The 16,826-nt window shown below is 41.1% G+C and overlaps 1 protein-coding gene across 1 annotated transcript in view; it reads right to left on the reverse strand.

Moving 5' to 3' along the window:
- Nucleotides 1-31: 31 nt before the first annotated feature.
- Nucleotides 32-16,826, reverse strand: part of TTC23L (tetratricopeptide repeat domain 23 like) — a 65,896-nt gene continuing 49,101 nt past the window's right edge. The window contains exons 10-12 of the mRNA XM_061393153.1: nt 11,959-12,108; nt 9,014-9,096; nt 32-146 (exon numbers count right to left, since the gene is read on the reverse strand). Coding sequence (XP_061249137.1) covers nt 32-146; nt 9,014-9,096; nt 11,959-12,108 — 348 coding nt within the window. The remainder of the gene's footprint in view (nt 147-9,013; nt 9,097-11,958; nt 12,109-16,826) is intronic.

Genomic DNA, 16,826 nt, shown 5'->3' on the forward strand with positions numbered 1-16,826 from the left:
CATGTCTTCTCTTCTCCATCTGGATGAACTGTTACTCGCCCTTCAAGAAACAACTCGAATGTAACCCTCTCTTTGAAGTCTTCTCCAGACTTCTTAGATGGTCTCTCCTTGCTGCTCTTAGTGCACTGAGACTTCTCCTACAGAACCTGTATTTCACATTGTCGTTATTTTCATGCTCGTCTCTTGCACTAGACAGTTGTCTCCTTCACAGTAATGGCCACGTTTTATTTATCTTTATTTATTTACCACCTGCAGCGCTAACTGCACCTAGGATGTAGTAGATGCTCACCAGATACATTTGTTGAAGGAATGTTGAAGATGAGGAAAAGTGAGGCTTAGAATGTTTAGGCTACTTAAAGCCACATAGCTATCTCATAGCAGAGTTGGGACTCACACACAACATATCTGGACTCAAGGTACACTGCTCTTTACTCTGTGCGTAAATCGCAAATCCGTCGCAGAAGTTTAGCTCTTCCCCCACCCATGCCCCACTGCAGATGATGATAATAAATCAGGCTCCACCAGACCTAGCCTTTTGCTCTGGAACTTCAAGCATCACTCTAGGAAATCACTACCAGAGTGGGCCCAGGTGGTGAAATACACTTGCTTTCCTTGCACTATTCACACGCTGCCTCCTGTCATTCCATTTTTGTGGGCATGGCAGAGTGGCCATTGATTAAGTTCCCCTGATGCACTACCAAAGACCAGGTACCCTGAGTTGGCTCTTTGTGACTTAGCAGCCTCTGTTCCCCTCCATGGAGACCCTAGTATGGGAGCTACATGCTCCTAAGTGTTCACTGCTCTGCCTGTCCCAGTGTTGCTAGCTATTCCCAGAATCCTAATTTGGAAAGGCCACTGCCCCTGGGCACCTGGATGTTAGAGCAGATTTTGCTCCCCACCCACTCATACACCAAGGTCTGGCAGAATATTTTCTCCTTTAATTTTGTAGAGGAGGCATTAGAATATATACTAATGATAGGGAGAGAATATAAATGCAGTAGCCTGGAAACAATCTAGCTTCTGGAGCATAACTTTCATCACGAAGGTCTTGCCCAAGACTAGTCTGGCTGACAGAAAATTTACTGAGCGTATCCACTGTTCTACTTACTGCAATTTTCTCTGGAAATAAACACCCCCAAATCCTCCTTTTTTATCCTACTTTTCTTTGGCTTTCTCTCCCTAGTCCCTCAGCCCAGAAAAGGCAATTGTTGTTCACAAAGATTTTTGACCAAGAAGACAGTAGATCACTAATAGGTTAATGGGCATTGAGGTACTCTCCTCCTTTCCCCTCCTATCAAGAGAAAAGGATCCTTCTGTTGTCTTCTACAGCTTAAGAGCCATTGAAAGTTATTCAAAAGCAATTTTTCAGCATGCAGCTCTCCTAAAGATTTGTGCTAACAAGGACAAAGTTGAAGTTAATGATCCATGCCTTCATACTTCCAGTAAGTATGGGTGACCAGCTAGAGTTGCAAAAATAGCTAATATTTATTGGGCACTTACTATATATGAGATGCTGTGCTACATTTTTTATGTGAATAATCTAATTTACTCTTTATTATCTTTCCTTATTATAGATGCTATTCTAATCCTCATTAGAGAAAACTGAGGCTTAGGATAACTTGCGTTATGGCACACAGAAAGTGGAGGAGCCTGGATTCAAACAGAGGTCTGTCTGACTCTCAAGCTCATGACCTTGCATTCGAACAATTAGAACCGTCTATAATTGGAAAAGGCCACCTGGAGAGATAATGAGTGAGTTTCTGATTTGTGTGTGTGTGTGTGTATGTATTAGTTGCTCAGTTGTGTTCAACTCTTTGCGAGCCCATGAACTGTAGCCTGCCTGGCTCCTCTGTCTGTGAAATTTTCCAGGCAAGAATACTGGAGGTAGCCATTTCCTCCTCCAGGAGATCTTCCCGACACAGGGATCAAACCCCCATCTCCTGCATTGGCAGGTGGATTCCTTACCACTGAGCCACCAGCAAAGCCCTATCTAGCTAGATATATAGTTATATATATCAACCCACAGTTCCATCATAGGGTACTAGAGAGCTGATCTCCCCATATCTTTGACAGGACTGAGTTTATATGACCTGTACTTTTCACAAATATTCTTGCGTGTGTGCTCAGTTGTGTCCCACTCTTTGTGACTCCATTGACTATAGCCCACCAGGTTCCTCTGTCCATGGACTTTTCCAGGCAAGGATACTGGAGTGGGCAGCCATTCCATTCTCCAGGGGATCTTCCCAACCCAGGGATCAAATCTGTGTCTCCTGCATCCTCTGTGTTGGCAGGTGGATTCTCTATCATGGTGCCACCTGGGAAGCCCCTACCACACAATATAATAGGTGGTAAATATATTTCATTTGAATTTATAACTTCTGTATGAGATTGGAAATCCTGCTTTCTGTTTATTGGACAATTGCATCCCTCTTCTTTAAACTGCCCCTTCGTGTCTTTTGTGACATTGCCAAAGACCACACCCTTTTCTGAAACTTTCTCCTCCTGTGAGTTCCTTTCTGTTTTTTCCTGACTCTTCTAATTCTCTAAAGACTCTTTCTGAGTCTCCTTCCCAGTTCCTCCTTCTGAATGACCCCTGGATAATATAATAATTACAATAATTAACATTTCACAGAAGCTTACTATGTGCCATACAGTAAATAAAACCTGTAAAACAGACTTCTCTTATTTGCATTTCTTTAGATGAAGAAAGGGAGATGCAGGATGTCTCTAAGTGGGGAGCTCACTCTTGATCCCTCTCTATTTTGATTAAAAATTACCACATATGTTCTCTCCAAAGCAAGTGTAAATATTCTCCAAAGTTCCTAAGTTTTCTTGTTTGACATACACATAATCCATGGATTTCTTATCCGTTCCTTTAACTTCTAATATATCTCAAGTTTCTGGTCCACACAGCCTATTAGACACTGTCAAGTAGATGTACTATGGGCACCTCAAACTTAACACATTCAAAATGGAAATTATCTTCTTCAGACCCCCTAAACATCCTCCAAGATAACCTTGTCCTGCCAATATGCTTTCCTTAATAGCTTGGCCATTCACCAAGTTGCTCAAGCTAGAAACTTTAAAGCCACCTTTGAATGGGCCCCTGACTCCATTATACTTCACATCTGATTGGCTCAAATTCCCAAGGTCTTGCGAATTTGAGATTCCAAACTACTCTCAATCCATCTTCTCCATGTTCCTTCTACTATGGTTTTAGATAATTAAGGCTCTCAACATCTCTCCCTTGCACTGTTGCATCTGCCTCCTAACTGGTCTCCCTACTTCTGTGGTCTCCCCAGGTCCCATCCATCCTTCCCAGGGCTGACAGTTAATGTTCTAAAGCCAGTAACTGATCATGGCACATCCTGCTCAAAACTTTTTGATAGTTATCTTCTGCCTACAGAATAAATTCTAAACTCATCAGCATGGCACAGAAAACATTCCATAATCAGACCCCAATTTATCTTCCCAAACATCTCCAGCATGTTCCTATTGTTGTTCAAAGTCATGTCTGACTCTTTGCGACCTCATGGACGGCAGCATGCCAGGCTTCACTGTCCTTCACCATCTCCCAAAGCTTGCTCAAACTCACGTTCATTGAGTCGATGACGCCATCCAACCATCTCATCATCTGTCGCCCTCTTCTCCTCTTGCCTCAATCTTTCCCAGCATCAGGGTCTTTTCCAATGAGTCTTACTCATATACCTCCAACTACAACAACTCAAGGCCACTTGCTTTTCCTCAGAAATGTCAAGCCTCTCCATGGCACTATGCTGTTGGTCGTGCTACGTCAAATGCCCACTGCTGGCTTCCTACCCGTTGATATTTTACTTTTCTTTGAAGACCCAGCCCCCTACCCACAGCATACACACAGTCTCCACCTACATTTCCAGGCTCACAATTTATTACTTGTCCTCTGTTTACATTTTTCTTAAAGCTTTACTGCAGACTAACTTGTAATCTGGTCCAGTGTGTCTGTTTTCTTGGAAAAGGACTATATCTTAAAAATCTGAGTATTTTCTAGAGCCTAGAGGGAGCTTGATAAATAAATGATTAAAACTGAAGTCCACTTGTGATTTAGGTAAAAGTCAGACTAAACAATCTCAATGTTTACTTCTAAATCAGATTTTCTGCACCTTTTCTATACACTAAGATCTTACTTGAGGCCCGTGCAACTAACAAACATTTAACCTTGGAATTAACTCCTAATTCATGCAGCCAGTTCTGCTTTCACTTCTTTGCAGAGGCTGCAGAAGCCAGGAATTTGGGCTCCTGGCAATGAAAGCCCAGTGAATGTTGTCACTGGGTTTCCGGAGGAGGTGGGGTAGAAAGCACAAGAACACATCGGAAAACTAGCAGAGTTCCAGGACATCTGGGGCTGATTATTCCAGCAAGATGCTCAAGCGAAGAGAACAATTCCTGGACTAGGTTGTTTTTTTTTTTTTCCTCTTTTTTTTGACATCTGGGCTTTGGCAACAACTCCTATGGCTTTGCTCAGTGGTTCTTGAGGGATGAGATATGGACTTGTTTCAGGGAAACAAACCTTTACTGACTCGACTTCTGCTACAGCAGAGTCCTTAAGATCCTTCCCCTTCCATGTGCCTTCCTGGTATGTCTAGGTTTCATTGAATTTACAAAGAGAGGAATTAGTCTCCAAGAACCAAAAGAAGTTCATACTACCTGGGATCTGAATTGGGTTATTCCAATGCCTCTTAATTTCTCCCGCTCCTATGATTCTTTTCAAATCATGGAGGACAAGGAACACTGAGACGCGGAGGTGGAAAGCGAACTCAGGCTACTGAGGCAATGGATTCACTCCAGCTATTCTGGAGTTTCTCTTTTCAAATACAAGTTGAGTAGAACTTTTGCTTTCGGTTTTGAGGAACAAGCATTTCTTGTCTGAAACTACATGTTTTGCTCTTTTAGTTTCATTATTACCTCTAAAGTACAAAGTGTACCTAGTATGTTCAGATTCAAATTCTCAAACACAAACATATTGTAATACTGTCTAACAATTAATCACAATTACAATTTCAAATATTGTGACCCACTCCCCTAGAAGCAAAAGGCTGTATAGTACAGAATAATGCAGAGGAAAGGATGCTTGGCTAACATTTACTGAGAACATACTCTGTCAGGCACTAGCCTATGCATGTTATATACATTATTTTATTTAAAGCTCACAGTAACTCTATGTGATATACTATTATCTGCATTTTAGTGATGGAGAAAGCAAGGCTCAGAAGTTAAGTGATTTTCCCAAGGTTATGTATAGTAAGTGGCAGAGGCAGGTTAAGATGACAGGGCTGACTCTAGCAATACTCTTTACCCATCACTCTTGCATGCTAAGTCACTTCAGTCATGTCCAACTCTGCAATCCTATGGACTGTAGCCTGCCAGGCTCCTCTGTCCATGGGATTCTCCAGGCAAGAATACTGGAGTGGGTTGCCACACCCTCCTCCAGGGGATCTTCCCAACCCAGTGATAGAACCTGAGTCTCTTATGTCTCCTTCACTGGCAGGTGGGTTCTTTACTACTAGTGCCACCTGGGAAGTAATAGGTGATATCTGATCTATTATCTCCAGCACCTCAGAAAGATAATTCTTATTATAATTTTATTCTTATGCCAACATTCACTCAGTACTCAAGACCTGTCAGGCCCTGATCTAAGTGCTGTATTATATATGATCTTATTAAGTCTCAGAAAAACCCACTTTTCAAGGAAGGCACTGCTATTTTACTGATGAATAAATAGAGGTTGAGAGAGGTTAAGTAACCTCACCCAGGTCAGAGAGCTGAGTGATGGAGCCTGATTTAAAATCCAGAGAGCCTGCCTTCAGAGAGTAGGCTACCTTCCATAGGAAGGGCACATTCTGGACTGAGAGACCTACGTTCACATCCCAGCTCTTCCTCCTCCTGGGAAATTTAACTTGAACGTGATCTGTACTCAGTTCCACCATATGTAAAATGAGACTCTGGGGACATGCCTGCTGGCCAGGTGCCCCCATATGTATTCTCAAATTCCTCAAAGTCAGAATCCCTGTTACAGAGTGAAAGGCAGTACATTTTTGAAATACAACAGATCTGGGTTCAAATCTTACCACAGTACTGGCTAGATGATTTTAAACAAGATACTCAAACTTTCTGACTACCAGTTTCACCACCTGAACATGAAAGATAAAAACACCTACCAAATAGGGTTATTTATGAGTCAGAAATAGTATATGTATTTTATAACACCAGGGAATTGGTATAAGTTCTACATTACAGTTATTATTAATGTTCTTATGGTTTCTGAACATTTGAAGAACTATTCAAAAAAGATCTTCACGACCCAGATAATCACGATGGTGTGATCACTCACCTAGAGCCAGACATCCTTGAGTGAAAAGTCAAGTGGGCCTTAGGAAGCATCACTGCGAACAAAGCTAGTGGAGGTGATGGAATTCCAGTTGAGCTATTTCAAATCCTGAAACATGATGCTGTGAAAGTGCTGCACTCAATATGCCAGAAAATTTGGAAAACTCAACAGTGGCCACAGGACTGGAAAAGGTCAGTTTTCATTCCAATCCCATAGAAAGGCAATGCCAAAGAATGCTCAAACTACTGCACAACTGCACTCATTTCACACTCTAGCAAAGTAATGCTCAAAATTCTCCAAGCGATGCTTCAACAGTATGTGAACTGAAAACTTCCAAATGTTCAAGCTGGTTTTAGGAAAGGCAGAGGAACCAGAGATCAAATTGCCAATATCCACTGGATTGTCAAAAAGCAAGAGAATTCCAGAAAAACATCTACTTCTACTTTACTGACTATGCCAAAGCCTTTGACTGTGTGGATCACAGCAAACTGTGGAAAATTCTTAAAGAGTTTGGAATACCTAGACCACCTGAGAAATGCCTTGAGAAATCTGTATGCAGGTCAGGAAGCAACAGTTAGAACTGGACATAGAACAACAGACTGGCTCCAAATCGGGAAAGAAGTAAGTCAAGGCTGTATATTGTCACCTTGCTTATTTGACTTATATGCAGAGTACATCACGAGAAACACTGGGCTGGATGAAGCACAAGCTGGAATCAAGATTGCTGGGAGAAATATCAATAACTTCAGATATGCAGATAACACCACACTTATGGCAGAAAGTGAAGAAGAACTAAAGAGCTTCTTGATGAAAGTGAAAGAGGAGAGTGAAAAAGCTGGCTTAAAACTCAACATTCAGAAAACGAAGATCATGCCATCTGGTCCTATCACTCCATGGCAAATAGATGGGGAAACAATGAGAGACTTTATTTTGGGGGGCTCCAAAATCACTGCAGATGGTGACTGCAGCCATGAAATTAAAAGACACTTTCTCCTTGGAAGAAAAGTTATGACCAACCTAGACAGAATATTAAAAAGCAGAGACATTACTTTGCCAACAAAGGTCCATCTAGTCAAAGCTATGGTTTTTCCAGTAGTCATGTATGGATGTGAGAGTTGGACTATAAAGAAAGCTGAGCACCGAAGAATTGATGCTTTTGAACTGTGGTGTTGGAGAAGACTCTTGAGAGTCTCTTGGACTGCAAAGAGATCCAACCAGTCCATCCTAAAGAAAATCAGTCCTGAATATTCATTGGAAAGACTGATGCTGAAACTGAAACTTCAGTACTTTGGCCATGTAATGCAAAGAACTGACTCATTTGAAAAGACCCGGATTCTGGGAAAGATTGAAGGTGGGAGAAGGGGAAGACAGAGAATGAGATGGTTGAGTGGCTTCACTGACTCAATGGACAAGAGTTTGAGTAAACTCCAGGAGCTGGTGGTGATGGACAGGGAGGCCTGGTGTGCTGCAGTCCATGGATTCACAAAGAGTCAGACATGACTGAGCAACTGAACTGAACTGAACTGAACTGATGGTTACTAAGAGGACATACTTTCACATACACCAGTGGGCAGGGGGCAGAGTTCCCCATATCCCCTCCTACCATGGGCATCTCTGAGAGAGGCTAGAGAACGTGCTGTCCTGGGTAAGAGGAAACATGAGACAGTCTTCTGCTGGGCTTCTTTTAGGTGTGATTCTGACTGAGGCAGGTGGGGACAAGATGGGCTGCATGAATTCTCTGTGCCCAGCTTGTTCCCCACCTGGCCAACCTGATGAGAAAGTACTAACTATGAATCACCTCCAATGAAAAGCAATCAGAATCCTAACTCTCACTCCATAATGGCACCCTTCTTTGTTAAAGGGCTCTAAGGGGAAAGCACATGGCCTTTAGAGTCACACTTGCTTGGATCTAAACCTCCAGGACTTACATGAATTTAAGCATGTTCCTTTACAGAATATCAGACTCCTTCTGGCAAATGAGAGCTATTGTGTAGGGTGTTTGTCAGGCTTAGGTTCTTTATGGATAGGACCTAGCTCAGTTTCAGGGATTTAACACACACTCAACAAAAGACAACAGTTCAGGATCAACATCATTCTGAAATAAACAGCAATGATATGCCAAGGATAAATAAAGGGGCAAGTCAGCACAAAACACTGTCTTTGGCTGAAATTTTAAACATTTTTTAAAATGAATCTGAAGAGGTTCTTAAATTATTACTTTTGGAGACAACTATTAATATTTCCTGCCCCCCCGTGAAACTTGCCTTATGTTTAGGGACTTCGATTTTATATATTCAGCAAGAAAAGTAAGTTTAATGTATTCACTTACTTTGTTATAAACCTAATTTGTATCTATCACTCTGTTAGCTGAGACAGTCTAGTGGGATTTGGTTATAACATTCAGCATTGAAGGAGATATAAATACTAAATATTATTTCAGCAGATCCCTATAGCTTTGGGTTCGAAAGACTACTAGAAATTGGCTAGGTACCTCCAGGTTAGAATTTGACCTCATCCAAAGTACAGGTTGGCATTTTGCCTAACAAGAATAATAGAGGTGAATCACCCCAAATAAATGAATCTGGGAGAGGCCATGCTATCCGTATATCCACACTGAAGACTTGGTTGATGATCAGGACCAGAACTCACCTCTGCATTAGGGTCAGGAGGTTTTTTGTGTCTCTGCTTTTACTGTGCTCATCTCCATATATGAGTATTTGAATCATCAGACACTGCAGGCAAGTTGAGAAACAGTAAGTTAAAGAGAAGCAGATAGCAAGCACCTTAACTATAAATCAAACTCAGGAGAGCACAAGTGGAACTGAGATGTCACAGGTTTACATTTCAAAAGGCTGAACTTCTGTTTCCTCCTGCTTCCCTACTAAGCAGGAAGGAGTCTGAACTGAAGGCTCTGACCCCTCTGAGCTTCTCCCTTCTGCTTTGCTGAAGCTTCCACTACCATCCGTGGCTATGGATAATCTAAGTAACGGGCCTGAAAACTGACAGCACACCTATCTAAAACCTAGAGTGGTCTCCACCAGAATTACAGCCGTGGTTTCTATCAGGATTTTCCAAATAGCTGTAACCAAATGGATGGATATAAACGAAATCAGTGTATGAGTCCCAAATTTGCATTGCATTCTTATGCTGCATAACTTTACCCTTAAGCAGTTTTCCATTGTAAACTTAACTGCTGATCTCTCTCGATCCAATCAAGATGGAATTGCAGGCACCAGATTTACCCTCCCAAATGAAACAATCAAAAAAGAAAAAGTAGACAAAATATATTTGAAACGATCTTCAAGACAGTGAACATTGGGCAACAAAAGGCGGTGTTCCTGAGAGAGGGAAAACAAGTGAAGTAAACCCTACGACTTCCCCAGATTACTACTGTGAGAGCCTCTCCAAGCTTTGATGCAGGGAAGTGGAGCTCAGCAAGCGTCCTGAATTGAGGATATGGAGCTCAGACTCTCAGAAGATTCTTAGGGCAGAGTAACAGAGGAGAGACAGCTGCACAGAAAAAGAATATCTGTATCTGCAGATTATCCCCTTCAAATATAGCTGACCCACAGTCTGGGAACCTGCAGGTACAGTGGGGCTGACTGTACTACACCATTTTATACTAGAGACTGAGCATCTGCAGACTTTGGTGTTGGCGAAGAGGGTGGGTGGGGAGTCCTAGAACCAATCCCCCACAGACACAGAGGGATAACTGTATTCAGGAGAGTACTGATTAACACAGACATGTAAAAATTGCCCAAGGCTTGAGAAAAGAATCATCTGCAGGTCCCAGAGGGAACAGGGCAGTGTTTACATACAGCCAGGTACAATGCCTGTTCCCACCAGCCAAACTGGAAAGCCACGTTGTCGTGGAGCACCGGGTGGGCTACTCAGAGGTACTGACACATTTGTTTCAGAAGTGGGGGATAAATAGCCCTTGACTAAATGAGCCCTTGTCCCATCTAACAAATCTTAAAAGCAAGATCTAAAAGGACCAAACTCTAGTGTAACAAAATTTCACAACAAAGTAATTTGACTGAATTCCAGAACAAAGTTCAAGAATACTTACAGGAACACAAAAATATCCAATACTCAGCAATGTAAAATACACAATGTCTGGCATCCAAAGATTCAGGTTGAATCCCTATTCCAAATGGAGAGCAGAGCCTTCATTGCTAGGTAAGATCTAGCTGGGGCTCTCCTTTCATTGATTTTGTGTGGAATATGGTAAGCAAACCCTTACAATGTGGTCTTTTATGATTCATAAAAATTATCTTCAATGATTTCTTTAATTACTGTTTCTATTTCAAGTACTGATATTACAGTCTCTCTTCAGAAATAGATTAGAATTCTTTGGCTAAAAAGGATTAAAAATACAGATTCTGGACACCAGTCTTAGAATATCTGATTTAATAGTCTGGGGTGGGACTCAGGAATCTGTTTTCTGTTTCATTTTTATTTTGTTTTACAAATTTGTTTTGTTCTGTTGCAATCCTAGATTTGGGGAATGTTGCTCAACAACACTCAGCATGTTAAGATTCTCTTCAATATTTTCAATCCGGATTGAATTGTTTCAAATTTCTTGTTTTCCTGAAATTCCTTAATTCACCCTTAAAAATTTAATTTCATCTCATCTTTTGGCCTCAAACCGTGATCCATTCATTTTAAAGTTTTCTCTTGTTACAGGTTTATGATCCCATGACAGATCTGCCAGCCATGTGTTTATCCTTCCCTGAAGAAGTTTTTGTGACCTTATATTTTCACAGGGTTTTTGTTTTCCCTTAACCTTCAAAATGAAGCCCCCTTTCTTCTGTTACTTACTATTTTAATACCTATTTTCTGATTACATTTAGTTAACCTGAAAGGAGATAAAATGTATCCAGTCCTGACATTTGGCAATATACATGTGTGGACTGCTTTTGACTCTGCCCTGGAGAAAGGAAAGGCTACCCACTCCAGTATTCTGGCCTGGAGAATTTCATGGACTGTATACTCCATGGGGTCACAAAGAGTTGGACATGACTGAGTAACTTTCACTTTCACTTTCATGAATATTAGCTGATTTATACTAACTTTTCCTCTGACATTGAACAAAGCTGGGTTTTAAGTAGAGACATCACTACTAATGTTACTAAGTCTTAAGCTTGGTCTGTTAGTAAGCTGACTGGTTGAACAACTGTTAGTCACACCTCTTGCCACATCCTACTACTAGGGAATAAACTTCTAGGATCCTAGGAATCAGTACTTGAGTAAGGATGGCTGTACAAAGTGTTCCTTGTTCTAACACAACCTCGAGTCCTTCCTCAAGATTCTGCTGCTGACATACCAAGATTTCAGGATTAGAGTGTTACTCTTTTAAGACTCTGGTCCAGGCATGGACACAATAAAAGTTTCTATAGTCATATTCTTCCTCAGCACATCTAACAATGTGGAGAATATTAAAAAGAGAACACTTTACTTTGAAAAAGAGAGAAGGAAGGAAGGAAGGCAAGAGAAAAGGAAGCAAAGGGAAAATACACACACACACACATCCCTCCCCTCACATTGTGCTTACAGGCTTGGGAGCAAATGTAACAAAACCAGCCAGTATTTACCTTCCTTAGCAGTTGAACTGCCTTTCTGAGCTCTCCTTTGGCAAAGCAGATCTTGCCCATGTTATAAAGTGTTTCAGCCACTTTTTCACTACAGTCACCATAGCTGATGACCTGAGATCTCAATGAAGCCTTTAGCAGTCTATAAGCCTCCTAGGGGATTAAAAAAATACATACATTTAATTCGCCTGGCAATTCTGAAGGAGCATGCTGGTTGTATTGTTCTCTACAGGAGGCATCCTACCCCACAATGGCACAACCCACCAGGATCAGTCAGTCGGGTGTGATATGTCATCTAGGTAATGTTTCCATTACCTAGAAGAGTTGAGGTTCCAAGCTTATAATTAATTATAGTAGTTAATTCACATGGACAATGTTATTTCATCTCTATGACTACCCTACAACAGAGAAATGTTATTATACTCTTTTCTAGATGAAGGAATGGAAACTAATAAAGGCAAAGGATCTTGCTTGAGCTCACACAGCCTACAGTCAGCAGTGTCAAGATTCAAACCAGCCAGTCTGAATTCCATAGCCCTTGCTCTTTTTTTTTTTTTTTTTAAATGGGGACAATTTTAAAGTCTTTATTGAATTTGTTACAATATTGTTTCTGTTTTATGTTTTGGTTTTTTGGCCACAAGGCATGTGGGATCTTTGCTCCCTGATGAGGGATCGATCTGGCACCCCCTGAAATAGAATGAGAAGTCTTAACCACTGGACCACCAGGAAGTCACAAGCCCTTGCTCTTTTTTTTTTTTTTTAATGACTTTTAAAGAAAGTTTTCAAACCTTTGGAAAACCTGAAAGAATAGTAGAATAAATACACAAAATATTTTCACCCAGATTCACCAACTGGCAATTATTTTGCAACATTTGCTTTATTGCACTCTCTTTAAAAAATTATGTGTGTGTGTATATGTGTGTAATAGACAACATTTTATATAGTCAATACATATATAAATATACACACACATATATTTTTGTTGAAAATAAATTGTACTCAATATACTAAGATAAAATAGTGTCAACAATTCCATTTTAAAAGGAGCTTTTTCTCCTGTTCTCAAGCCTGAGATACTCTCAGCCTGGAAGATGGCAGTTCTGGCTAGTGGATCTTGTTTATTTTTTATCAGTGGCAGATTAAACTTCTATTTGAAAAAAAAATTTTATTTTTCAAGGGAACATAATTCCTAAATCTTCTGAGTTTCTGTGATGGTCCTCTAGAACAGGCTGAGGGTCTCATCTCAGGCTTGAAGGGTGGAAGAAAAAGCTCCTTTTAAAATGGAATTATCCCTGATGGTCTAGTAGCTAGGATTCCTGGTTTTCTTCCAGGCTACCCACATTCAATTCCTGGGCAGGGAACTAAGATCTCTCTTCAGGACTGCTCACTGCTGTCTCCCTGAGATCAGTTTCTTTGGGGCCTCGGTTTCAGGTGGCAGTAGTGGTAAAGAACCCACCTGCCAATGCAGGAGAGGTAGGAGACCCTGGGTCAGGAAGATCCCCTGGAGGAAGGCATGGCAACCCACTCCAGTATTCTTGCCTGGAGAATCCCATGGACAGAGAAGCCTGGTGGGCTACAGTCCATAGGGTTGCAAAGAGTCAGACACTGAAGTCGAACTGAAGTGACTTAGCACATACGCACATCCCACGGGAAGTGTGTTATGAAATTCAGCAAAGTAATTCAAGTTATTGAGCACCTACTATGTACCAGTTACCGTTTCAGGCACTGAGGACACAGCAGTAAACAAAACAAAAACCCTTGCCCTCGTCGAGCTAATTTCCTAGTAGTAAAGGTGATCTGTCCACAGTCCTGCCTGTAGTTTAGATTCAGAGCCACCTGGCTGGCATGCAAATGCTTCTGTATCTCTCTCTAGGAGATTTGTACATGTGGTTAGAAGCAGAGAGCTGTTAGGCATTGATATTGGTGTCTTATCACAAAGTCATGATGTTCACTGTATCAGAACCTAACAAGAATAAGCTATGAGATTCTGACCAAGTGCCTTCACACCATGGAAACTAAATTAAAATATTAGATACACCTGTGGCTTTGCTAGCTCACGTTAATCTTCCAAACCAACAGAAAATCCCAAGGCCATTGTAAAAATAATAGAAAACATTGCAAATCGTCACCATGTTTTTTGCCTCTATGAGTGGCAATTAATAGAACTAAAGAAAATGTCATCATTTATAAAAATGTTCAAGTGTGAAATAAAAGAAGCTTTTTCTTCATTCCTTGAAAAAAACAAAAACAAAAAAAAACCTTTCCTATTATGTGCCTAGCACCCTATTCATAAACTGGTTGTCACATGGCCAACAAGATCATGTCAGATCTATACTGTTTCTTCACATGCCTGACAAAGAATAAAGAGTTGACTTGGTCAGATCAAAGTCATGTGGTATCTCATGACAAATAGAGGTCTTCATCTCCTTCATGCTAAACTCAGTATATTAAGTTCAGGTCCAAAGTTTTTGAGTAAGAGTTTAGACTCATCGGACTTCTAAGTAAAAAGGTCAGCGATCAAAAGCTTCTTTTGACGGCTATAACTCTTTTTTAATGTGAAAAAAAAAGTTTGGTCAATAAGGAGCTGAAGACCAGAAACTGAGAAGGAAATAATATATCAAGAGTTAAAAAAAAAAAAAAAACACTTAGCTATATCTAAAGATGAAAGCCCATTTTGACTTAAAATATTAAATTTACAGGACTAGAGATTATATGTGTCCTGGATTTGAAGGGGCTCATATTTCAAGATACAGGAAAAATACTTAAAAAAAAAAAACTAATATTGCAACATGCACCAGCCTTATTTTTTTCCTGGCTAATATTGCAAGCTGCACCAGCCCTATTTTTACTCCTGGGATTACCTGAGCCCCTCTGAGCTTCCGTTTCTGAATGTTGTTGCTCAGTCACTCTGTCATGTCTGACTGTTTGAAACCCCATGAACTGCAGCATGCCAGGCTTCCCTATCCTTCACCATCTCCTGGAGTTTGCTCAAACTCACTTCCATTAAGTCGATGATGCCATGCAACCATCTTGTCCTCTGTTATCTTCTCCGCCTACTGCCTTCAAGCTTTCCAGCATCAAGGTCTTTTCTAATGTCAGTTCTTCACATCAGGTAGCCAAAGTAAAGGAGCTTCAGCTTCAGCATCAGTCCTTTCAGTGAATATTCAGGACTGATTTCCTTTAGGACTGACTGGTTTGATCTCCTTGTAGTCCAAGGGACTCTCAAGAGTGTTCGTCAATACCACAGTTCAAAAGCATCAACTCTTCAGCACTCAGCTTTCCTTATGGTCCAACTCTCACATCCATACATGACTACTGGAAAAACCATAGCTTTGACCTGACGGACCTTTGTTGACAAAGTAATGTCTCTGCTTTTTAATAAGCTGTCTAGGTTGGTCATAGCTTTTCTTCCAAGGAGCAAGTGTCTTTTAAATTCATGGCTGCAGTCACCATCTGCAGTGATTTTGGAGCCCAAGAAAATAAATCTGTCACTGTTTCCATTGTTTGCCCATCTATTTGCCATGAAATGATGGGATGGGGTGCCATAATCTTAGTTTTGTGAATGTTGAGTTTTAAGCCAGCTTTTTCACTCTCCTTTTTCACTTTCATCAAGAGGCTCTTTAGTTCCTCTTCGCTTTCTTCCATAAGAGTGGTGTCAACTGCATATCTGAGGTTATTGATGTTTCTCCTGGCAATCTTGATTCCAGCTTATGTTTCATCCAGCCTAGCATTTCACATGATGTACTCTGTATAGAAGTTAAATAAGAAGGGTGACAATATACAGCTTTGACTTACACCTTTCCCAATTGGGAATTAGTCTGTTGTTCCATGTTCAGTTCTAATGGCTGCTTCTTGGCTAGCATACAATTTTATCAGGAGGCAGGTAAGGTAGTCTGATATTCTCATCTCTTGAAGAATTTCTACCGTTTGTTGTGTATCAAAGGCTTTAGCGTAGTCAGTGAAGCAGAAGTAGATGTTTTTTTCTGGAATTCTCTTCCTTTTTCTATGATCCAACAGATGTTGGCAATTTGATCTCTGGTTCCTCTGCCTTTTCTAAATCCAGCTTGAACATCTGGAAGTTCTCAGTTCATGTAATGTTGAAGCATCGCTTTGAGAATTTTGAGCATTACTTTGTTAGAGTGTGGGCTTCCCTAGTGGCTCAGACGGTAAAGCATCTGCCTGCAAAGGGGGAGACCTGGTCAATCCCTGGGTTGGGAAGATCCCCTGGAGAAGGAAATGGCAACCCACTCCAGTACTCTTGCCTGGAGAATTCCATGGACTGAGGAGCCTGGTAAGCTACAGTCCATGGGGTCGCAAAGAGTTGGACATGACTGAGTGACTTCACTTCACTTTCACTTTGTTAGCGTGTGCTGCTGCTGCTGATGCTAAGTCGCTTCAGTCGTGTCCAACCCTGTGCGACCCCATAGATGGTAGCCCACCAGGCTCCCCCATCCCTGGGATTCTCCAGGCAAGAACACTGGAGTGGGTTGCCATTGTTAGCATGTGAAATGAGTGCAATTGTGCAGTAGTTTGAACATTCTTTGGCATTGCCTTTCTTTGAGATTGGAATGAAAACTGACCTTTTCCAGTCCTGTGGCCACTGCTAAGTTTTCAAAATTTGCTGGCATATTGGGTGCCAACAGCATCATCTTTTAGGATTTCAAATAGTTCAGCTGGAATTCCATTACCTCCACTAGCTTTGTTTGTAGTGATGCTTCCTAAGGCCCACTTGATTTTGCACTCCAGGAAATCTGGCTCTAGGTGAGTGATCACACCATCATGCTTATATGTGTCATTAAGATCTTTTTTGTATAGTTCTTCTGTGTATTCTTGCCACCTCTTCTTAATATCTTCTGCTGTGTTAGGTCCAT

Source organism: Bos javanicus, chromosome 20, assembly GCF_032452875.1.
Source record: "Bos javanicus breed banteng chromosome 20, ARS-OSU_banteng_1.0, whole genome shotgun sequence".
Taxonomy (NCBI): Eukaryota; Metazoa; Chordata; class Mammalia; order Artiodactyla; family Bovidae; genus Bos; species Bos javanicus.